The 24621-nt window shown below is 36.5% G+C and overlaps 4 protein-coding genes across 5 annotated transcripts; 3 read left to right on the top strand and 1 right to left on the bottom strand.

The window, feature by feature from the left end:
* Positions 1-8: 8 nt before the first annotated feature.
* LOC146164988 (ATP-dependent DNA helicase DDX31-like) lies at positions 9-3222 on the top strand. The gene is made up of 4 exons (XM_083381021.1): positions 9-1553; positions 1843-1990; positions 2240-2444; positions 2924-3222. Exons 1-4 carry the CDS (start codon positions 20-22, stop codon positions 3173-3175), a joined length of 2139 nt encoding a protein of 712 aa, XP_083237147.1. The 5' UTR covers positions 9-19; the 3' UTR covers positions 3176-3222.
* On the bottom strand, positions 2813-16093 carry LOC146164987 (uncharacterized). Its single transcript, XM_083380902.1, has 17 exons — positions 15894-16093; positions 15123-15301; positions 14534-14691; positions 13569-13660; positions 13131-13242; positions 12884-12982; positions 12606-12678; positions 12150-12285; positions 11504-11589; positions 10390-10515; positions 9511-9631; positions 8477-8763; positions 7750-7962; positions 6558-6665; positions 6277-6378; positions 5231-5360; positions 2813-4340 (listed from the first exon to the last, which is right to left on the bottom strand). The coding sequence occupies exons 1-17, from the start codon at positions 16091-16093 to the stop codon at positions 4211-4213; spliced, it is 2352 nt and encodes a 783-aa protein (XP_083237028.1). The 3' UTR covers positions 2813-4210.
* A 1348-nt stretch (positions 16094-17441) lies between these two features.
* LOC146164986 (fatty acid-binding protein, adipocyte-like) lies at positions 17442-19565 on the top strand. Its single transcript, XM_083382749.1, has 4 exons — positions 17442-17517; positions 18057-18229; positions 18950-19054; positions 19467-19565. Exons 1-4 carry the CDS (start codon positions 17442-17444, stop codon positions 19524-19526), a joined length of 414 nt encoding a protein of 137 aa, XP_083238875.1. The 3' UTR covers positions 19527-19565.
* A 1277-nt stretch (positions 19566-20842) lies between these two features.
* Positions 20843-24204, top strand: LOC146164985 (fatty acid-binding protein, brain-like). Of its 2 annotated transcripts, none has more exons than XM_083382830.1 (4): positions 20843-20999; positions 22187-22359; positions 22949-23053; positions 23909-24204. In XM_083382830.1, exons 1-4 carry the CDS (start codon positions 20921-20923, stop codon positions 23972-23974), a joined length of 423 nt encoding a protein of 140 aa, XP_083238956.1. In that variant the 5' UTR covers positions 20843-20920; the 3' UTR covers positions 23975-24204. The 2 variants fall into 2 exon arrangements, with proteins under 2 accessions (XP_083238956.1, XP_083238957.1); XM_083382831.1 differs by having other exon boundaries at positions 22949-23145; positions 23909-23939.
* The last annotated feature ends 417 nt before the right edge of the window (positions 24205-24621 follow it).

Below are 24621 nucleotides of genomic sequence, written 5' to 3'. Positions count from 1 at the left end.
ATATATTTAGTGTTTAAAAATGACTGAAGAGTTAACCTTAAACATATCTTCGGCTCCTGTTCAGCTTGTTAAGAAGCACAATCGACGGGGTTTCATCGGCAAAATCAGTAAAAATAGAAAGCAAAGAATATTGGACAGAAGAAAGTTTCGCAAAAAGATTGAAAAATTTGGTGCCCCCTCCAAAGAGCTCGTTAAAACTTCCAACAAGGATGAGGATGTTGCAAAAACTGCGGAAGACAATGTAAAAACTCAGAGTTTTGCGGATGTGTCTCCATCAACTGTAAAGAGTGTTCAAATCAAAAAAAGACCGCTGAAGCCCGTAACTGCAAACATATTTTCTGGCAACCCAGATATCCCAGAACTCAATTTGCCAAAGCCCAAAGTTCAAATAAAAACTGAAAAAGAAACAACAGAAAGCTTCTCCGATTTGGATATTCACTCAGGTTTAAAGTCATACATAATTGAGAAAATGAATTTAAAAGAAATGACTGCAGTGCAGGCGCGCTCTATTCCGATCTTGCTAAACGGTAAAGACGCACTGATAAAGTCGCAGACTGGTTCAGGAAAGACCCTAGCCTATGCACTGTCGATTATGCAAAGTCTACAAGCAATTGAACCAGAAGTAAACAGGGAAACTGGACCTCTTGCCATTGTCCTAACACCCACGAGGGAGCTTGCTCAACAGAGCTACGCCGTGTTTCAACAAGTGACTCAACCAATCAGAAGGATAGTGGCCACCTGGTTGGTAGGTGGGCAAAACCGCAAATCAGAGAAAGCAAGAATTAGGAAAGGCACTAACATCATTGTCTCCACCCCAGGCCGTTTCCTGGATCATCTTGAAAACACGGCTTGTCTCAGTTTGGAGAAAATTAAGTGGGTTGTGTTCGACGAGGCAGACAGACTGCTCGATATGGGCTTCCAAAAGGATGTCAAGAGAATCCTAGCCGAGGTAAAAAAGCAAGCTACCGGCGAACACCAAACTGTCTTGCTGTCTGCCACCCTCAACAAAGGTGTTGAGAGTCTGGTAGATTTGGCTATGAGCGACCCAGTCACAATCGACATAAACGAAGGTGCCATGGTGAAATCCGAATCTGGAAAATTCGTCGACCCAGCCACCGGTTTGTACGTCGAGAAAACAACTTTACCTGAGCAGCTCCGACAGCATGTCGTCATAATCCCAACAAAGCTAAGACTTGTGTCCTACCTCGCCTTTATTGCAGCCAAGCACAAATCCACCAAAGTGCTGGTGTTTCTGTCCTGTCGTGACTCGGTCCAGTTCCACTACCAACTCACACAGAAGTTCCTCGGCGAGAATTTCAGCGAAGACTGTCGTAGCAAGGTGCTTCAGTTGCACGGTGGCATGGCTCAGGTCGAGAGGACTAAAATGGTGTTAAAATTCAAGAAGCTCTCGTCGAGCGTTCTCCTGTGCACTGATGTTGCCGCCCGTGGTCTTGACATCCCCTGTGTAGACTGGGTGCTGCAGTACACGAGTCCTGGAAACCCTGTCGACTACATTCACAGGGTTGGACGAACTGCCAGGGCTGGACATAAAGGTAAATTTGTGGATGTGATGTTTGTACTGTTACTTTTGCAAGGATTGTGCTTGTTGTAATGACTTAAGTCAATCACTGACTGGCCTTTTATGTACTTATGTCGCTGTTTTTCGATGCATAAAGGTTGTCAACTATGATATTAGTAATGATCAATTATGTATATATATATTACAATTTTATGTAATTATTGTAATAATTATAATAGGCACAAAAAAAAGCAGCAAACTTTATGTTTTACCAGAAAGCACTCAAATCTGTAACATTAACATGAAATTAAACTTTTTTTTAGGCAATGCTCTTTTGTTTTTAACCCCAAATGAGGCTCCTTATGTGAAGTTATTGTCAAGCTACGAGATTTCAATACATTCCATGAAACTTGATGATCTTCTGTCTGACTTACTGGATCAAAAGAGTCAGAAACTGCACTACAACATCAGGTACTGTAGCCAGCCAATTTTGGATGCTTGCAGGTTGTTTATTAGCCTTGTAATTAGGCATACCCCACATTAGTAACTTGAATATGTAGTGGCTTTACTGTATTATCAACAACTAGAATGAATTTTGTAGTGGCCATATTTGTGTGATATTCGAAGACAGTTAATCAACAACTAGTATTTTCAAATGAAATATTTAACGCAATTCTTCAATTAAAAAAAGGGCTAAAATTAAAATGACCTATGTTGTAGGATCCAAATGGCCAAGGAGAAAGCTTCTGAAACTCACAAGATGTTGGAAAGCTATGTGAAAGAGAGCAAGAACCTCAAGGAATGTGCCACTAAGGCGTTTGTTGCCTACATCCGAGCGTACGCAACATACCCATCTGCTCTCAAACACATCTTCCATGTCAAGAATCTTCACATTGGCCATGTGGCTAAAAGTTTTGCACTCCAGGTAAATAATTGTTTGTTCACAAAGTTATCCTAGATGTGAGGTTACCAAGCACCAAAAGCATTTTGCTATACAGCTTAATTATATATATTTTATTTTCCATTCAAATCTAACCAATGATAGGGGGGGGCTTCTGTCATAGATTGTACTAGTGGCAGCATATTAATCTAGAATTTGTTGTTGTTGTTTTTTGCACTTTCTACTTTGACCTTGTGTCAAGATTTTTATACAATTTGTCGTTAAACAATGGCACCCGATGTGCCGTTTTTTGCACTGTATACCAGTTTTGTTATATTTAAAGTACATGGTGTACTATAATTCTTATAACCACAGATGTAATATAAAATAAAGCAAAAAAAGTATGCCCGTAAACCAAAATTTATTTAAAAGTATACCACATATCTTTTTTTACAAATTGTATAAATATAGCAGAAAGAATGTTATATATAAAAGCAAACAACAGCTCACGTTTGAATTTGCAGGATACGCCAAGCGAAGCGCTGACTAGCCTACACAAAACCATTGGACAAAATGCTGTGAGACAAATGCAATTTAAAAGAAAACGAAAAATGGACACTGGCCCAGCTGAAACTAGCGAACCAGAAAAGAAACAGGAAAAAGGGGACTTGCCTGTCAAAAAACAAGCAGTAAAAACGTTCAAAATAGATCCCAAAAAGAAACATCCGATTCTAGCCAGATTCGACCTAATGTCTGAATTCAGCAGTGGTTTATAGATGTTGTATAAAGAAAAGGTTTTTATTGATTATATTCTTTCACCAAATAAAACAGAATATAACAACGCGTATGTTGTGCTAATTGAAATGCTATAGAAAACTGAACTGTTCCTTTTCCTGATGTCCGATAATATCTAATCAGAGTTGATACCTGTGCCAAATACTATCGGTACTTGTCCGATACTAGGATGCTATTTCAATGCTGTTCCGATACCAAATTAATATAGCAATTTCGGACATTTCAATTTAGAACCAAAATACACGAAAAAATAAAAATAAAATAGGCGAACAAAAAACGTAGTTTTAAATGTGCAAAAGCAAAGAGCAAGCAAAAAAGTGTTTAACGTATTTAATTTTGGTCCTGACTTACAGGAATACTTTAACAGAAGGCTCCCTGTCATGGTAGAGCTTTTTCGCAGCAACGCATCATATAAGTTAGTACTTTGGAGCAACGTAGAGATTTACCTTCAAGGCCATTATATGAATGGAGATAAAACATTTATGCTCCATAAACTTAACGTACAACACAGCGACCAACCGTGAAACAATTGGTTCTTCGAAAATTTAAAACTTTGCGACAAAAATTGCAATACTTAAATTAAAAATTTTGTGTTTCATTCAACTGAAGCTTATAAACAGGCAAGTAATAAAATTTGGCTCGATGAAACTTTTTTGTTAATTTAGTATTGGGGGTCGACGCTAAAAAAACTGAGAAGCACTGTCTCGAGGTAATATGCACAGTGTTTCTAAACATAACAGTCGCCGCATAATATTTAATTTCGAATTCATTAATCCTATTTGTCTTATATTGTGCTTAATTAGGAAAAGTTAAGTTGAGAAATATATCGCCGTCTTCGCTCTAATACTTACGCCTAATAATTGGGTCGCCGCTTTGAAAAAAAAGCGAAGAAACCCTGTTTTAGCCACAGCTGCACAAACATCACGAAAAAGTGCTGCTTTACCGGACCAAGTACTCGCTGAAATTTCAAGCTATGCGGTCAGATATAAACACGAGTCCGAGTAACGATTCGGAGGCTAAAAGTCCTCGTCTTCCTCGGAGGAAGACTCGTTCCGGAGGTCGGCCATCACCAGTTGCTCCATCTCCTCGAAGTCGTGATCGTCTTGTGTTTCCCAGTTTCTCGCGGAAGCCATAGCGGAGCCGAGGCTGGAAAGAAACAAAAAGTTCGTAAAAAATGCAACGAGAGACCAGGAGAAACTATGACAATGACAGGGTTAGAATTTAATAAAAATTAAAAGCATAATAAAACGACCAGTAAATACATTTTCTTGTATTAAGGCTTGCTTTTGCAAAGCTCGTAAAGATATTGCAAAAGGCAATAATGACAGACCTGAGGTTTTCTTAAAAGTTTATTGTTTAATATAAACAATAATAATTTTCTAAATATATTTTATAGGCGTGAATTAAGATTTCCTAGAAAAAAAGGCTTTGTACTTCTTATACAAATCACTCCGGGTTTAAGTAGAGCTCACTACTTTAGAGCGAGTAGGTAATCTAGTAATGCTGTATAATCCAGTTAAGCACAGTATTTATAGGCGTATATTGACGGTTTCTAGATGTTGGTATGAATCGATTCATACAAACTGTTGTGCCTTTCATTGTACCTCACATTTCCATAAATTTGTTTTGTTAACCTCCCAGTGTTGTGACATAAGTCACTTTTTTAAATGACTTAAAAATGAGTCGATGTGTCAAACAACTTGGGTTAAAATTAAGTGTTTTTTATTTAATTGTTTTAATAAATTCGGGTTTTTTATCTCAGTTCTTGTACGTAAACAATTTTCTCATTATATTTTGCGTTTTGTTTCCTGGTTAAGTCATTGATCAATGCTCATGCACAGTTAAGTTACCCATTTTAACAGTTTATACTTACAATTGGTTTCAATCATTGGCTAAAAGTTGACTCGCTCTAGTGACGTTACTTGGACTTGACTTAGTCAACTGGTGACTTGAACTGGTTTTACTTTAAGGTATTTTACTAATGATGTGACTGGGACTTAAGTCATTTCAAATTGACTTATTCACAACACTGTTACCTCCTATGATCAACTTCGGGTGAGGAGAGTCCAGATCCTAATCCAGTATCGTTGATGATCCCAAGATCTTCCTCGGAGGACGACCACTCGTCGATCAACCGGGAGATCCTCCCATCACTCGTAATGTTACCTGGGATCCGACACATTTTGTCATATTATAAATCAAAAAACAGCTCCTATGGTAATTGTATTTCTTTACCAACGTTTCGGCAACCTATGCAAGTCGCCTTCGTCAGGGTAAATGACACCAAACGCTCATACATTACATGGAAAACACACAAGGGAAAAATGCTAGAAAAAACGCGAGCAACGAAACGATAATAAAATAATTAGCAAGAACGTTTTGCCTCTAGTTCCTCAGCAAGTACTTGTAGCATGAAGAGAGCATCACGTCTGTTTTGATGTTCATGGTGTTACCCTTCCTAGGAATGATCGCGCTTTTTTCTTGCATTTTTTCCTTTGTGTGTTTTCCACATATTGTACTACGATGTCATTCACCCCGACGAAGCAACTTAGGTTGCCGAAACGTTGGTAAATAATTACAATTACCAGAGGAGCTGTATTTTTATTTATATTACCATGCTTGGCAACAACAGTTTATATATTTTGTCATATTTTTGGTTGATATACCGATCCTTAAACTAAGTGTCTGGTTCGTCTAATAACAAACAGAGAGTGTTATCAGAATCTTGAGAAGGCGTTTTTAACACTGGGCCCTGTTTTTACCATAGACGTTTTCAGATGTTAGGCTACTTTTGTAATAAGGGAGCTAGCTTATGGTCGTAACATTTAACATTTGCTGGCACACGGGTCGGAAATTTCAGTGTTCAGTTTTACAGGTAGAATTTGACGTTTTTAACACATTTAACACGCAGAGTCTTGTCGCATTTCACTTCTAGCATAAGTTGCGATAGGATATAGGATATATATATAATGGTTAAAGACGCATTGCATACGTTGGATTATTTATTTTTTGGTAAACTCAGGTAAAGTGATTTTTTTAATCAGGCGCGCGAACAAAACTATCTAGTGTTCTTTACTCTCACCGGTTTGTGAAGCAAGTTCCCATTCAAGCGCTTCAAGGGCGTTGGCGTCAGCTTTCTCCATTTCCAGTGTGTCCTGCACGTTTTCTTGCTCAACGGGAATTTCTGAATACGTTGGATTACAATTAACGTTCTCACAATTTTATACAAAATAGCATAATAAATCAAAAACTACCCCTATACAGTACACCTTACAATGTTAATAGCGTTTATGGTATGCAGTAAATCACACGGAAGGCTTTGGTTGGCAACTATTTTTACAAATATTGCTTTCCTAAACTCACCTTGGCTATAATCCTGAGCTACGTGCTTTTGAACGAGGGCGGCATCGCTTTCTGGGGATTGACCATCGTCCAATGTCAGACTTTCAAAGGGTTGCCAAAACTCTGCACCTTGAAACACAAGAGAAACATCGGTTAAACAAACTCCATAAGATCTCGCTTAGCTTGCTAGGGGCGCCGCGAAGTTTTTCGAGGTATACTGTAGCGTCGTGAGGTAAAAATACCATTCTATTAGAGTAAGATATTGTTCCGCTGGTCGGCCTTCCTCATGTATAAGCGCGCAATATCAACGAAAAAGGTAGGTAAGATCAATAACCTGTACAAGAGTGTAATCAGTCTCAAATATTGGGACTGGCCTTAAGGTATATTTCGTTCGTAATAGCTACAGTTTGTAGGTCACAAAACAGGGCTTTTCATACCAGCGCTTCCTTGCGAAGTTAGGTTTGTGTTTACATTGTTTTTGAGTGATTTTTTTAAACAAAAATCGTTCCAATAGAAACACTTCAAAAAACAGTTGAACTGCAATGCGACATTTCTCTACTATTTGAGAAAACTGTAGGAGAAATACGAAGAAACTGCTCGTGATAATTAAATGCGGAATTTATTTATGCTATAATGTCCTATCATTGTTCACTTTTAAAATGTGAATAAATTTGATCGCGTAAGCCAGAGATGTCCAACCTGCGGCCCGCCTGAAATTTTTGTGCGGCTCGCTAGTCATTTTCACTCCCAAGTAGTAATAACTCTAAAGGCCAATACTAGGCCAATACCCGTTATAACTCTAAAGGCCAATACTTAATCTTAATACTTAATAGGTTCTGCGGCCCATTTAATTATTTCAATTTTCAATGCGGCCCACTATAATAAAATGTTGGACATCCCTGGCCTAAGCTTCGCTGTTACTTAAGCTTAATACTTGGTTCGCCACGAAAATAGGTTAAGAAACACGGATAGGATATTAAACAAAGCAAAACAGATGTTGTTTTATGTCGTTCAAGTTAAGGCATCCCATGCTTAATATAAACATTGCGTGGCATGACTTTAATCGCCAGATAAACACAGCTAACCAGGAGAACACAACCTTTTATCACGATTGTAGCACAAATGTTTACAACTATATTTAAAAAACTGAACGATACACTTCATTCCAATATATAAATACGCGAATGTGGCAAATCTAAAAAAAAATAAATACCCCGATTGCACAGCATGACGTCAGCGGGCGTTTCGATTCGCGAAATGACATCGTCGGTTCGGACAGGTGACGGGGTCGGTTCGTCGCAGGTTTGCAAAAAGAATTCTCCAAGTCCGTGGTTGTAGTTTGCATCGGGGTTGAGTGGAAGTCGTCCAATCGCACTCACAAGAGCGAAGGAACGCGATTCGGACCGGTCGTTGCGAAGGGGAGAGTCTGCAGAGAAGGGGAAAAATGGCTCGTCTATCCCATAGATCAGTGGTTCTTAACCTTTTGAAACTTGCGGACCGGTTAAAATACAAAAAACTTTTACGGACCGGTTACCAGAATTTCACAGGCAAGATTCTTTACCAGGAACAAATAGGGCAAGCAATTATTAAACAACACCTACAAAGGGTATAGTATTTATACAGGGGTACGAAGAAATTTAAAAGTGTTAGTATGAAATTCAGACTTTTTTGTTATCTTTATTTTTGGCATTTACGCAGTTAAAAAAACATAGTTTCCAAGTGCACAAATAAAGTGAAGTTTTTAGCGGACCAGAAAAAACTTATCGCGGTTAAGAACGATTGCCTTAGATCACAGAACTACAAATGGCAACGAAATCATCCATCGCACGATATAGGTAATTGAACAAGCGGAAAAGCAATCTAGTCATATTCTGAACAATCTTTTAAAGGTTCCAGCACATACCATTCCCGCCAGCAAATTCACGCCAGCTAGAACTTACCAGTACTTTTAGCAGCCATCGGCTCGCTCGCTGAAGTCTTTGGTCTTCCGTTTTTCAGCAGCGCTAGCTTGTCGCCCCTCTTTCGAACGGGTATGGCCGATTTAGAACGCTGGGGTCGGTGGGGCGAGAAAGGGGTCTTCTTATCCGGCCTGGGGCTCACCCTCTTTGGTACGGGGGTCTTGCGCGGGATGTTGTAGGCCATGGTGTGAACTTGGGGTTGATAGGGTGAAGGGGCGGTTGGGGGCGAAGTTGTAGGTTCACCGTAAGTGATCTCTTCGATGCTTATTCTTTGGGAAAAGTTATTTGACTGGTCAAAGCAGTTTGACTTTTTTTTTAATTTGAATTCATGGAGTAGATTTTTGTGCACTTTTAAGGCAGGAAGTCTCTTTTCCAACAGGTTAAATATCATGGAACTTAGTATTCCTTTTAATTGATAAAAAATGCACTCAGGATGTTTACTTTAACTGGTAAAGAGACACAAACATAAATCGGTTAAAATCGAAAAGTAAAAAAAGGCTTCTTTTTAGTATACTATATGCCTATAAGCAACAGCGTGTCTATATATCGGTTCGTTAGTCAAAGTACAATGTTGCTTAAAAATCACCCAATAAATAGATTAGGCTTCACTTTAAGGAGACAAAAAAGTTAATCTCTAAAAATGACGCTACAGTAACCTCCAGTATCTATTTATTCGCTGCCTATTGTGTTGGTCAAACTTGGTGGAGCGTTGCAATCTGCTAAACTGCCAATCAAACAACAAGGTAAGGCTTCTTTTTGGGAAACAAAATATTTTTTTAAGATAACACTAGTTTGCCAAAATGATTTGCTACTTTGTTTATTGACCAAAACCGCAACCGGGTAGTAAAATTGATCTAACTGCGAGTCAAAGTAGTAATGCAGTCTTGTGTGGCAGCATTTTAACCACTGTTATAACTAAATTTTCCCAAAATAAAAAATCCCATATATTTTCTTTTATTTTAGGATTGCTACGTCAGTCGCTTTTTATTGACGCTGATTAGTAACTTATAGCTTACGTGGAGCGTGACTGTCTAGCTACAGGGAGATCGTTATCCATGACGTCGGACTCTTCAACAAAGCAACTGCTCGACTCTTCATCAACGCCTGCCTCCTCAATCCAGGGCATCTCTGAGTCCTCTGCAAGATGAACAGGAATATTTCGCATTAAAGGTAACACAAACACAGTTAAATGCGAAAAAAAACCGGAAAACATTAATAAATTGTTAATAGGTATGTCGGATACTTGTCAATTTATTCCGATACCGATACCCGATATTTTGGACCAAAAGTATCCAAATGACGTCATTACTATGAACAAACAAACAAATTTTTTCAGGCAATTAGACCAAGGGTGCTTTAGCGTTAAAAACTTTAGTTACCTCAAGTTGCTAAACTACTATTTTTAATAAATTTTCCTTTCAAAGTATAGAATGGTTGCGTTGGATAACGATCATCGCTAGAATTCCTATATTTTAATATGACGCTGATATCACCCTAGTATCGGCTACCGATACTACCATCGGATATCGGCTCGATCTGATATTATCGGACATTCCTAATGGTCACAAAAAACATATTTTGAAATAAACTAGCAAAAACTATTTTGAAACGGCGGTTAAACTTAATGATGAAGTAAGCATGAATAAAATGGCGAATTACCAAGTACATTAATTAATAATTATGATTAATACATGCATTGGTAACTTGTCTACATTATAAATTTTAATTTGTTTTGTTTTAAAAATTTATTGGGTCACAGAATTGTTTTGCAACTTAAATGGGCCACGAAAAAAAAAAGGTTGAGAACCACTGGGTTAAGCCAATTGTTATCAATGCGAATACTTTAACAGCGACCAAATTGTAATAAAAAACGACTTATTCACAAAAAGACTCACCTATCTCTGTGATAAGACAAGACTGTTCCTGGTTATCGACTGAATATCCCATGTTCGAAAGCGTTTCAACGTTTTGTCGTGGACTGAACAATTGTCGAATACGTTCATGTTCATCAGCTTCTTCCTCTGTAGGTTTATACATTAAGTTATCATGCAACATTACTCCACATAAACTATGCAGTGTTCAGGGTTGTCGCATAATTTTATGAAAATAAACTTTGAACTTCAAATAAAGAAAATTTGTGAGAAATCACACGTAGCCTGGGAGTCCATATACGAATGGAAAACAAAATTCGGTCAGAAACAAAAAATTGAGTTGTGAGCAGATTCACATTTTTTAACCGAAAACCGTTAAAATCTCGTTTTATAGACTTATATAATTCGAAAACAAAACACTATAAAAGCCATGGTCAACACCATTAAAAAACATTTTTTATTTGTTTTTTTAACGGCACTTTTAAACACATAATTTAAGCTGGACTGAAAATAAATTCAAACAAAATTGAATGACTTTTGAAGAACCCCAAACTTTGTGGTAACCGAGTCTTGTAACAAAATAATTTCAGGTCATTCGCAAACAACAGTAAGTCAAGTCCCAGTCCAAGTCATAAACAGCTACTTGGTCAAGTTACTGACTTTAAAATAAAATGCCAAACTATAAAAACAGGTAAACTTGTACGATGCCGGTTGATAGTTAAATAAGAAAACAAAAAAAGCAAGCTGCTTATTGTGCAATAAAATAATCCAGTTTCTCAACAACAAAAATCAAATCATTTGCCTTAAAAACTAAAATACAAGTCAGGTAATTTGTTCCAAAGACTTTAGTTATGTCAAGTCCTTAACAAAATACTTAAGTTAAGGCAAGTCTTTGGAAAACAGCTTAAGGGCACTTTAGTCTTGCTGTGCTCAATTATCGGTTATAAGGTTATATTTTGGCTCATTTTTTATTGAAAGTGTTTACTCGATTTCGTTAGAAAATATTAATTTCTATCATTTTTGTTATACATGCGAGAGAAAAAGCATGCCTTTCCGTCGAAAAACTATATTTTTTTAAATTAAATCTGTTGTGAAATAAAAATTATTAGGAAAATTGCGGTCAAATATTGTTTCCGACCTGTTAAAGCCATATTGTCGTCTCCAAACTCATTTTCACAGTCGACATCATTTTGGATAGTTGATAAAGGAGGTACATCTGTGCTCCTGTATTATAATAAAAAGAAAGAGAAATTTAAGTTTTTTTTGTGTGTTTTAAAATCCGAAAAAAAAATATAATACGCCCAACAGGCACAGAATGTACACTAAGTATCAAAGTACTTAAAAATTAAAAAATATTGCATTATGCAGGAGGTAAAAACGAACTGACAGGCCTTAATCAGATGCCTTCACCATTTTTTTTAAACCGTAAAATACTTAACATGTACAGAATGTAAGCTTGAGTAGCATAACACTCAAAATAACTGAGAAATTTGGGAGTAAAGTGAGATTTTAAATTCGGAAAAAATGTTTCTGATACTGTGTTATGCCTAACATGCACCGAATACACGCTTGATTTGCAAAATACTAAAAAAGTGAAAAGTTGCATTATCTTGGAGATGAAAAATGAACTAACAGGCGCCAATCAAAAGTGTTCACCAAATTTTTGTTTCTAAAAATGTGTGATATGCTTAACACGTTTGTGTAGCAAAATACACGAAAGTTAAAATTTGCTTTAATTTATACATCAGGTAAAACGAAGCGACAGGCGTCCATCATGTATTCACCTGTGTTTTTTCAGCAGCACTCGTTCCATGAAGGACAAGGTTGAAGTTTCGGAGAACTTAATGTCTATTTCCACCGGTTCACATTGGACAGAGTGAACCGACATCTCGACTGGCGCAGGTTCCCTCACTCGTTCTTCTGAAATTCATCATGATTTATTTTAAAAAGCTTTGCAGTAAAACAATGACAATTTTGGAACACATTATACAGGTTTTTGTTGTAATTTCAGTAAACATATTTAAACCAACGTTGATTAAATCGAAATATAGCATTTAGAAAATATTAAACAAATGGCGGAAACTCCTGAATTCAGCATGTCAACGTTAATCCATAACATGTTGCCTTTAAAAAACTACATTGAACAATATATAACTATGGTTTGCTGACTCGGGTTTTGGATTATTATTTGCTGGGTCACATGCCACATTAAAAATAACACTCACCTTGTTTTGGCTGACTCGGCTTTTTCTGTCTCCACTCCATAATTGCCTGCTTGAATGACTCAGCACTATCATCTTCATTGAATGTTCCCTGTGAAAATAAATGTTGTTGGTTGACGATGGTAAATTAGGCATCACTTTTTATGGTAGAAGTTAAACACTTGTGTTAATTCAAAAAACACTTGCGTTTCAGAAGCAGTGTGATCACTAAACGGACCCAGACAAGCTCAACTTCCATTAAATGGGAAAAAATACAAGCTTACATTTGTTAATACTTTTATGCTAGAATTCCTTACATCCAAAAGGCTTCCTCCGTTGTTTTGCTCATCAATCGGAGGATGAACCTTGCGCTTTAATGCCGGCTTTGGGGCAACGGGAGTAACTTGATCATTAACCTGCAAACACACATGTACTCACACTGAACAAGAATGTTGTTTTTGTATGATGTATAGGCCTAGGCTTCCCAAAATTTTCAGTACTTTTCATGGCTTCAAGGTGTGTCTTTCTTCAATTGCGTTTCTGAAAGACACCAACAATTTTTACCTTTTGAGGGGACACATTTCCAATGTAAGGAAAATATACTTCTGAACCCCAGCCCTGCTTGGGACGCACAATTCTGCCATCCACAGCCAGCATTAACCTCTTGCGTCCCCACCTACAAAACAAATCTTTTTAGGTACATATACCTTTTGTGACCTTGTAGTGCCTCAACTTGTTAACCAATACCCAAATATACACTTTACTATTTTGATTTTTAATTTATGTCATTTTCAAAAGTCAGAACTTAAAGAGCAAAGATTTGTTTATATTTTGTCGTCGGGGAATTGGTGATTAGTTATCTCAGCTGGTGCGTAATTTTATTTTAAAAATAATTTCAAAACCAACCAAAACCAGCTATGGGTACTGTCATGTTGGCACTGTAAAGTATGAACACTTGGCAATACTTTTAGGCATCGTCTTACACACAACACAACTTCTTACTTTTTAAAATAAACACCAATAGAGTTGGGTTCCATAGCTGTTAAACAACTCAACGGCAAATTTCCATCTTGGTCACTTTGCATTTCCATGATCTAAAAACGAATTTTACTTATTTTTTATAATTTGTATACATAACCTTAAAAATAGTTTTTTTTTTTTTTAAAGATTAAAATAAAATAATTTGTAGTGTTTTTTTAAATAGGCAACAATAGCAACACATTTTAATGAATGTAACTTATTGCATAGTACTGAGCAACAGTTGCTACTTTGTTCCAAACATAAAAAATTATGGTCAATGCTTAATGCATGTCTAATGTCTGTCTATGTCTCGTTTATTCGTGAATACCCTCATTTTGTGTAGGCTACAATAGTAAACTAAAACAATTCTACACATATAGGCAAATAAACACTTGTGTAAGTTTTCAGAATTATTCAGATCAAATGTTGTTAATATTCCCGGTGTCAGGCTTATTAAATTAATAAAGGCTAGCTGGATACCTTGTATTTTAGACTTGAAATAAAATATTATATATGGCAATTAGAGATCGACCGATATCACTTTTTTGAACCGATACCGATACCCAATTTTTTACAATTTTGTCAACCGGTACCCGATACCGATTGTTTTATATACCTGAGAAATGGTCAAAACTTGAATTAATTGAAAATAAAATCCAAATAATGTTTAGTTTAGATATCTTTATTAATTATTAAACTATTATTTTGCATAATAACTTGGTGTGATGCTAAAACCTAAATTTTTTGATAAAAAAATAGGCAAAGATTTTTGTACAGGCAAAATTATATCTTATTTTCATACTAAAATATTGGCCAAAGTATCGGCCTACATTTACTGATACCAATATATCGGTAGAAGCCAAATATCGGCCAATATTATCGGTAAATCAATATATCGGTCTATCTCTAATGGCAATAAAACAAAAATTTAAGAGTTAAGATCTTACATCCTCCTGTGATGGATCCAAAGCAATTGATATCCAAGTTTCCTTGTTTACTTTGATCATTGGTTCTTCAATTGCAGGCACCTGGGGAAGTCCGTGCTTCTCCCCTTTCAGTAAACTTCCAATCAACTCCTTTGTGTGACTAGGTCTCTCACGAATATCTTCACAAATGTAATAATTTAAACCTTTTTAGAAATTATAATAAATATTACCGCATGCATGAGTGACAATCATTGAAGTACTAGAATGTTAAAGTAAAATTGTGGTATGATTACAAATAATTACCAACATATATATAGATGTACATTTAATCCTACATACATCCATTTTTTATGGTGTTATGAGGGACTTAAAACTGTCTTTCAAATTTTGTGAAAAGTTTCTTAAAATCTAGCCTACAAATCTAGCGTCCAGCAAAAAATTAGAAGTTAACACTTAAATAAAAGTGGATGTCCCTAAAAATTTGTTAACAGCTATCAAACCTTAAAAAAACCCTGCATATACCCATTAATATTTTAGTTGTACAGTGTTCTTTTCATAGGATAATTACACTCAATTTAGAACAATAACATTTAAAAGTACAACTCTTTACCTAGCGGTTCATCTTTAAGCACCTTGACCCTTGGTTTGGTTGGAGAATGAGGTTTTTTCGATGAGTTCAAAGGTGACCGGCCACTTGTCCGGACGCTATGACCCAGTGTGTTTCTTGCATGTGATTCCAAAGCAACATTGCTGGTATTTTGACCTGATTGCCAATGGAAATTCTGCTTCCTATACAAAATGAAGTAAGTCAATAAGAAAAAGAGCTGCAAATGTGCATTTTACAGATAATGACTGTGAAATTGGTTGACCTACACGGTAATTTATTAACAGCTCAGTCTGCATTCTGTGGCAAGTGCAGTCTCAATATTTTGAAGGAAAATTGTGTGCACGTTGTTTAGTAAATTACACACTTAAATTTATAGAAATAAGTTTAATTGTGGTAGGATTCTTAACCCAAGGTGTGCAAAAACTTGATTGGACACCTGCAAATAAAGGTACAACTCAGGCGTAAACTTTAAATTATACGTAGACTGCTTAACAGACCAAAGGGAAGCAAGCAGCTCAAAAGTTCCCTGTGTAATATCTCTATAAGTAATGAAGATATTGATCAAAAATTTTTACAAAAGCCACTAAAATTTTAAAACCAACTTTATTTCGCAAAATTTTTAGAGTCACTTGATTACAGTCAAGCAATTTTAGGCTGCTTGAACGTCGGCCATTGCTTTAAGTTTCCTACTTAATTACCTGTAGTGTAGGCTAGTCATTCCAATAAAGACTAAAACTTTCCTAATTATAGAATGTCCCTGAACATTGTCCTTACCCTCTTACTTCCTTTTCTTTTTCCATTACTTTTTTCAACTGCTGTAGTCTCCATTCCATTTGCTTATTGTCAATATCGAGTTTCTTGCTTTCCCGTTTCTTCGCCGAAACGGTCTCGGCATTTTTCTGCTGTAGTTTTTTAGATACCGGTTCTTTGCCGGGTGGCAAAACGCTAAAATTTAAGTCAATATGGTGGCTCATAATACCTTTGGACCCAAGCTCTTTGTTAAAAGGAAAACATTTAAATTGTGGTTCAGTAAAGTTTAAAAAACTGTTTTAACTTAAATAGTCGGCGCTGGTCTAGAATCCTACCACAGTTCTAAAATTAACGCACAAAATTTGAGTTAGGGTGCGGGTTAGCGTTCGGGTGTGGGTGGGTCAAGTATTATTATATTCTTTGTTTAATAATAATACTTGACCCACCTTAACCCAAACGCTAACTCGCGCCCTAACCCAAATGGTGTTTCGTTGTGGTAGGATTCTAGACCAGCGCCAAATAGTCTTAAATTGGATTTTTGATATGTGATCGTTATGGTTTGCTGTTTACTGTCTAACAAACAATTGTTTGGAGGGTGTTGTTTAATATCTTAATTACTTAACCTGTTATATTTAACTATAGCTGAAACATCACAAAAGTAGTTTAGACAAGAAACGAAAAGTTACAACACCACAAACAAACGGTTTCTATGCGCCGCACGCTAAACTTATTTCAGACAATAAAAATTGTTTGTATGTGTGCCGCTAGGTAGCGTAAAAATATATTATATTTTTTTATACAAGGTTTAATATTTTTGTTAACCGTTTTGTTTCATAATTTAACTGTGATTTATTTAACAAATATTTAATGACAATGTAAAGTTTAATCTAACAAAAAAACAATAGAATACTCTAAACGTTTTCCGTTAGATGGCACTTTAGAGAGAAAGAAAACAGGTTTAAAGTGTTACAAGTCAAGAGAAAGAGAAAGTATATATTGACTTTGGCAATCAAAGCGTCCCAATACACCCCGTCATAAGGACTCATATGCCCCACCTGATGAGAGAGCCTTAACCTGAGGACCTTTAGTTACGGTACGTTGATATTTTGGTAGTAAATCATTTACATTAACCGTATAGTTGAATGATACAAGCTAGTCGGGCTTGCTACTAATGTTTGCTGTGAAACTGCGTGACGGTTGCATAATAGCAAGGCATGTAAATGGAGCTGTAGTCGCAATTCTAGTAGGCCTATGTGTGGTTTCCTCAGTTAGTTTTAAACCTCTTCTTTAAAGTAAAACGCTTAACAAAATGGTCAAAATGTAAACCTAGCAGTTTCCTTTTCCTAAAGGCAGGGCATTTTAGTAGCCTATATAGCGCCTTTAGCAATATAAAGTAGTGCAAGCGAAGGTTAACATAATCTTAACGCTTTTACTGTGTATCCTCGAAAAATAGGTGGCATTAAACTAGCTGCGATTTATTACGTTCACAATTTACTTACATTGCAGTGAACCGGTTAAGAATTGGTGTGCAATATTTGTTTTTTTCTCGTTCGATAAATATCTGCAAGAAACATGACAGAAGCAAAACTGAACGGCAAATGGAAGTTTCTCAGTTCGGACAACTTCGAAAACTACATGAAGAAAATAGGTGGGAAACCTTATTAGCACGTCGTTCCCTTTAAATCGCATTTCGAGAAAAACAATGGAATAAAGCTACGTTATTGAAAACGTTTTGTATTTTAATTGGCGTAATAAGACGTCGAAAACGGTATCTATACAAAGGTTTAATTAAAACCAGACTTTCCTCCGTGTAAAGGTTTAGTACAATTGTTATCAACCTTCGGTAAATCTAAAATATAAACATTTTCTCCTTACCTTATAAAACATCAAACATAAACCCAAATTAATCACCTGTTTCATTTTGACATAAACATGCATTTTCTCATAACAACTTTGAAGGTGGGAAACCATGTGTTTTTTGACGAAAGTCAAACAACGTTATCAACACAACGCTGTTGAAAATTAATGTGAAATTAGTGCTCATCAAATTGTAACCGCCCATATGGAATACCATGGCGTATACGCTGCTACAGACCAGAGTAAAACCTTCGAATAATAGTCAGCGTAACAAAATACCAGATTCTAAAATACGTTTCGCAAACGACAAAAGCTCTCTGTTCGGTGTAGGAGTCAACATAGCCATACGCAAGCTGGCCAGCCTATCAAAACCCGACGTTGTGATCCAGATTGAGGGTGACGAGGTTTTGTACAAGAGCATAAGCACAGCGAGGACCACCGAGGTTAGATGCAAGATCGGAAAGTCTTTTGTCGAAACTGTGCCCAACGGGGGAAAGACACAGGTAATTAAGCGGTAATGTATTTTGGAAGATGTCATATAGCAATTTAGGGGTTAAATATACGCTATGTCAGTGCTTTCCAACCAGTGGGCCGCGAAGCATTTCTAAATGTTACAGTTTTCTATTAGTTTTACCATTACGTAACTTTTGTGCAACATTATCACAAATACGTAACAATTAGAATATCACAAAACGTAAAAATTAGATGTGTTGTATCGCAGTAACTATTTCAGTACGTTCGCCAGTAAGAAAGATGGGTATCTATGTAGCTTTATTTGTTTGAGCATATCGCATAGTGGGTTGCACAACTAAACTTGCATCAAAAGTGGGTCGCGAACTAAAAAAGGTTGGGAAACACTGCTCTACGTCTACATCGGTGGTTTTCAACCGCGGCTTCGAAAGCCGCATGTGACTCTTTAGCCTCTTTTAAGCGGCTTTAACTATCTATTTTTTTAAATTGAATCACCTGTGATACATATACGCTTTACATAATGCGACAATGTAAATAATGAAGTGCTTTAGTAAATATAACATTAATCTTATATGATATCACAATGAATCATTGAAACAGGACTGGTCGCAAACGGATACCGTCTGTTATTAAACTACTGTACAGTTTACAGTTATGTATCGCATGTAACATTCCGCAACCTCGATGTTAATTTAGTACACGTGGGCAAAAAACAAAACAAGTATGTGTGTTTCGCATATTTTTCTGTACAGTCGATAATGTACTGGGAAGGCGACAAATTACTTCACAAACAAGAATGGGACGGGTTGACGTCAATCGTGGCAAGATACGTCGACGGGGATGGAAACCTTGTTATGGTATGCGTCTAAAATGTTTTTTGAAGTCGCCGTATTGCTCAAAATTTACGACAAAGCCAAATGTTCCGACGACGAGCAACCTTGGTGCATGTAGGTTTGTGTAATTAAACAATACTAAAATGAGAGCAACTTTGTACAGCAACTTTACTTCGAGAGTTACTTTGTACCTTAGGGTCTAAGGTTTGTACAAAGTTACTATCAATTTAGTATTTTTTTAAGTTTGTAATACACGCAGTAAGGCTTTAAATAATCCCAGCAGTAAGGCTTAGATTAAGCCCAGTGTTTACAAAATGCTGTCAAACTAGTTTAAACTATAATGACCAGACTAAACAAAGTGCAGTTTCCACACAAGTTATATTTTTTTAAGGCCTCGTGTTTTCTACCTCGACAACTATTTAGTTTTTATTTTCAGGAATTCACACTTGATGATGTTCGGTGCGTGAGAAAGTTCAAAAGGGACAAGGGCAAATGAAGCGAGCTGCGTTTTTCTATTCTAACGGTAGAATATATTTTAAAGCGCTTTGACAAAAAATCAAGAGATTGCAATTATTTTTTTCTGTGCACTTAATGTTGTATGAATAAAGTCGAATAAAAAAAACTTATTATCTTTCAAGCTTTTTCAATAATCTATTTATTCATCAGAAAAAATATTATACCTAATTGTACACCAATAATAAATATAGTATAGCTTCACCCAAGTAAATCGAAAATGCCAATGATCATAATTGATACAACATAGAATTAGCCTAACTCAACTTAATAGAAGACTTAGTCCAGCTTAATCGACAAATAATTATTGGGCTAAACCACAGTGTTGCAAACCATTAATTTTGAAAGTCAGGTCTTTTGCAAAACAATGTGCTCGTGAAGGGGCAAAATTAACATTGTCGAGCAGTGATAATTGCGTAAATAGTAACAGGATTTTATTTTTATTATTTAAATTTTGTCAAAAGTTTTTATTAAAAACAAACAAGAAAAAAATTCTTGCAGAAGTAAGCGTCCTAGTTTATTTGAAGAAATCAACGTTTGACAAAAACGCTTTCAATTAAGCAGTCAACAAATGACGTCATAATCCGTAGTAGCGCACTGAATAGTTGACCTTGCGAATGACCTTTGCGCGAGCCATTTATTTAGGTAATTTTGTTTTAAGAAAAGCGAATTTGATTTTCTCCCCATGTTACTACTAACAAATATGCTACATGCGCCGAATTAAAGCCAAAATCGCATACAATAAAAGGCAAACCTCGTGATTGCTAAAGGGCGTATATGCGTATTTACACAATTCAACCAAGTTCTCACCCTATTCAACAAATCTACAGTTGAACTGAGTAGTGTTGTTTGGAACTCTTTTGCGTAGAAGCAAGGCAATGGATTGTGTGGATATCCACTGGAAAAACAATTCAGTTTTAGAGCGCATATGATTGTCGTACTGAAGTATTGCTATAACGCACAGTGTTGCGAGTTATAAAGTGCGAAGCGAAAATAACAAAGCCGAGGTATTTTTAGGCAATTAATGTCTGCTGTAACCAGATCCTAGGCGCTGGGGTTACCGCTCTTGTATCATAACAATCAACTGATGCCGGTAGAACGCACGAAAAACGCTATTGTTAGATGCGCCAGGCGACTTGCTGCGACAGCTTTTTGCTGCGGTCTCGTCACGTTTAAATGCAAACGCCAGTTGCGTAACGTTCGCAAAGCTGAAAAAGGCATTTCACGAAGTTCTCTGTGAACTATTCACTTCGAGGCTATTCATAGGAAGGTTTTTCTGTGATTCTACTGAAAGGTAGGCTTTGGAGATTTGTTAGTCATTTAGGTTGTACAAGTTGGTGACTTGGAAAAGCTGCTGGGTTAAAGAAAACTAGAGACATGACGATGGCTGAAAAAATGACTGGCAAGTGGAAGTTTTTGTCTTCAGATAACTTCGAAGAATACCTAAAGGGCGTTGGTAAGGGACAACTGTATATAAATAATGTTAAAATGCTCATGGAAACGGTGGTGCTACTTGTTGTTTCATTACCAGCAAAGTGTGCCACCACCTTTGGTTAAATTAAATAGCAGTCTGTTTATATAACTTATAAGGACTGAATACGGAAATGCCATACAACTAGTTGGCTACGTTACAACGAGGGTGTATTGGCTGCGCACAACCTGTGGTTAAAATCCATTTGTAAGCAACCAACCATAACGTAAATTTCACGTGATTATATGTTGCTTTTGTAGCAAGCGAAATATGAAGAACCCTTTGTATCTGTTAGTATTGCAAATCTGAATTCATCTTTATAATAAAATGGGCTGCATGAATTTACATATAGCAATTAGCAATTAGCAATCTCGCCCGCAGGTTAACTACTGCGTCTGCTACATGCTTAGCATCGTTTAAATAACACGATTAAAACGTGTTAGCCTGTGGCTATTGTTTGTATGTACAGGAGAACAATTTAGCGTATCCGGGGAGCAAAATTGACGGATATTACTGCTGCATATATAGGTTGAGGGCGATGACAGTTTTAACGAAAAACAAATAAATACCGTGACGTTGAGAAAATCTCTTGAAATAACAAACCTTTCTGGGAAATATATTAACGAGGGCTGTCAATGGCTATGATACAGATTTAACGGTACATCCTCAGCCTGCAGTGCTGAAAATGTTTAGTAGGGCTGGAATGGTATGTCTAGTACTAAAAGTTTCACGATCTGCGCGCAATACGACCATATGTTGATGTTTCAGCATCAATTTTATTCTTGTCGAGCAATGACTTAGTACAACTTTTAACAACATTTCGAGAAAAATCACCGCCCTAAGTCCATGTAATTTAAAGAAGGGATTCAGTGTACATTGATATAAATTTAATTATCTCTGTTTAAGCATTTAAAAACCTTGCTAAATATGACATGTGAATTACATGTGAAATATAACTGTATTTATTTGGTCAAAACATTTTGGTTTCCTAAATAACATTTTTAATTATTAGGCGTCAAAGTCAAGAGTAATAGGCACTTACCCGAGATAGGCTCAGTAGAAAAAACCCTGTTAGAATTTTTGTGTCGGCGCTGATACTACCACTTGACACCAGGGATCGACACCGATCCGATATTCACGAAAATCCTTAGTCAAAATTTTGCATTTTTTAGGCCTCAGCTACCCGATTCGAAAGATGGCGAACCTGACAAAGCCCGACCTCTTCATAGAAATGGAGGGAGACAAGTTCTGCAGCAAGTCGGTGAGCACCTTTAAGACGATGGTCGTGTCGTGTACGATCGGCGTGGAATTTCAGGAAACGATGCCAAACCAAGTCGCAACGAAGGTAAAGCAAAAGCTGTAAGGGATTCAAAAATGGGGAAAAACATAATATTAAGGCGAATAATTGCTTTAGTTTATTCCTGACTAGTTAGTGATATCTTAAGTTAATTGTAAGGCCGTTCGATTCATTGCCAACTGACGTCGTTTCTATGGTCGGATTAGCCAAATTAATAAACACGAATGTGCAAAAGTACTACTTTCCGGATTATTAGGACGTCAATATTCCTTCCTAATTATGCTTCAGCTTAAAAAAGTTTAGCTATATCCTTTATTATTGATTTGCAACCTATAGTTTGCTTATTGTTAAGTTCTTAAAGTTACAATGTTGTATCAAGTAATTTTAAAATGTCTAATTCCGAGAAGTCTTTTGAAACATAGCACGGTATATACCAGTCCGAGTCACTGTCAATACAAGTCAAGTCTAGTTCAGTTAGGTGAAATTGTAATGAAAACACTTACATCCTTAAGTCACATAATACTGAAGAACAGTGTCTTAAGTGAATCTTATTCAAGTCGTTTGCCTAAATCACAACACGATAGAGCTAAGCGCAATACGTTCGCATCAATGTAATGCACCATTTATTTTTTCACAGTCGAAAATGTACTGGGAAGACGAAAAACTACACCACGTTCAGACTTGGGACGGAAAGGAGTCGCATTGTATGCGCTACGTGAACGAAGCTGGGCATTTTGTCTTGGTAATTGAGCTATTCTTGCCTTCATTAGAGCAATGCTCAGGCCCTACGAGGGCTGGATAACCCAGGAATTGACCGAATTACCTCGATAGTCGGTTGGTATGACGTTGACTGGATCAATTTTCTTATAACGCGGTTGCGATAGCGTATACGTTTGGTTGGGAAAGATAGTTATGTAGATGAGAAAGACGTAAATAAATATTACCAATGAAGAACCTAGTATGATTTGACAAAATTATACTGAGATCACCCGTCACCAAGAAGCTATTTTTTGGGGCAAAATTCGTATTACATTCTTTGTTCTACTGGAGGTTTGTATCAGACCATTCCGTTATTGTATTGTATTATCTGCATGAAATCCCCAGGCCCACAATCTTGACCAAATTTGTAATTGGAAACAATAGGTAATTTCGCCCAGCCTCTATTAGGGCCCATAACCATTACGTTTCTCGAAGGGCCTACAAATCGTTGAACTCATCTTTCCTGTACAGTGTACACAGATGTTATAGTGTGATTTTGTACAAGAAAGCTGTCTTATATTTTAAAGAATATCACAATACACCCGACTCCGATTACTTACAACTCGAGTCCTGAGTTCGACTCGAGCAAAACAAACCGACTCGTTCGAGTCCCAAGTTTCACGACTCCGCAGTTCATCAATAAACTATAGCTTTTTTTAAGAGTCGCGCCAATATCGTCCGTATACATTAAAATAAAAATCTTAGTTTTTTAGATATGTTTTTAGAAAGTATGGCTTTTACATGTGACCTTGCTGCTTTATACAATTGTTGATCGAAGACCCCTTGATGTATTAATAGACTGATTTGCTTCGTACGTCACAAGTTTTTTCTTCTTCAGGAAATCGAGCTTGTCGGTGGTGCCAAGTGCGTCCGGAAGTTTCAAAGATACGAAAACGACCAATGACGTCATCAAAACAACTAAACAAGTTTTTCAACTTACACCGAACATCGCATCCCGCCCGATGGGTTTAGTGGGACAAAGGGGTTGACTGTGGGTGCCACAAATTCGAAATTTATGAGAAACTTGAGGGTTATTTACTAGGATTAGGCCCCAGTCAACCTAACAACCTCAAGGCCTTTTTATCTCGTTTAAACTATTCATGAAATTTTTATATATTAGATCTTTTAGGAAAATACAAACATATTCAGGGTTTTTAGTGTGTAAGAAAGGGCTCTAAAAATGCATTGTATCAGTGAATAAAGGTCACAATTTTAAAGGTAACAATTCGAAACGTGTATAAAATATGTCAATTTTGGAAAGGGCACTAGAAACTTATAAAAATGTGTTTACATGTTTAATTGCACTTCCCATTCTATACTAATTTGTAGACCTATTATATATATGTCGTAACAAAGTGTAATAAAAGCAACGTTATACATAGTTGTGTGATATTTTTTGTCTTTAAATATTTGTGCGTTCTGTATGAAGTTTGAAAATCAAGTTATAATAAATTGACAGGCAAAAAAGCATTTTTAATTGTTTGGTATATGTTGAGGCCTATCTGCAACGCACACCTGCATTCTACAATGCATTTTTTTTAAATCCATAAA

Source organism: Ascidiella aspersa, chromosome 2 (assembly GCF_963924565.1).
Source record: "Ascidiella aspersa chromosome 2, kaAscAspe10.2, whole genome shotgun sequence".
NCBI lineage: Eukaryota > Metazoa > Chordata > Ascidiacea > Phlebobranchia > Ascidiidae > Ascidiella > Ascidiella aspersa.
The sequence above is the reverse complement of the archived record's forward strand: the minus strand, read 5'-3'. Positions and strand labels throughout refer to the sequence as shown.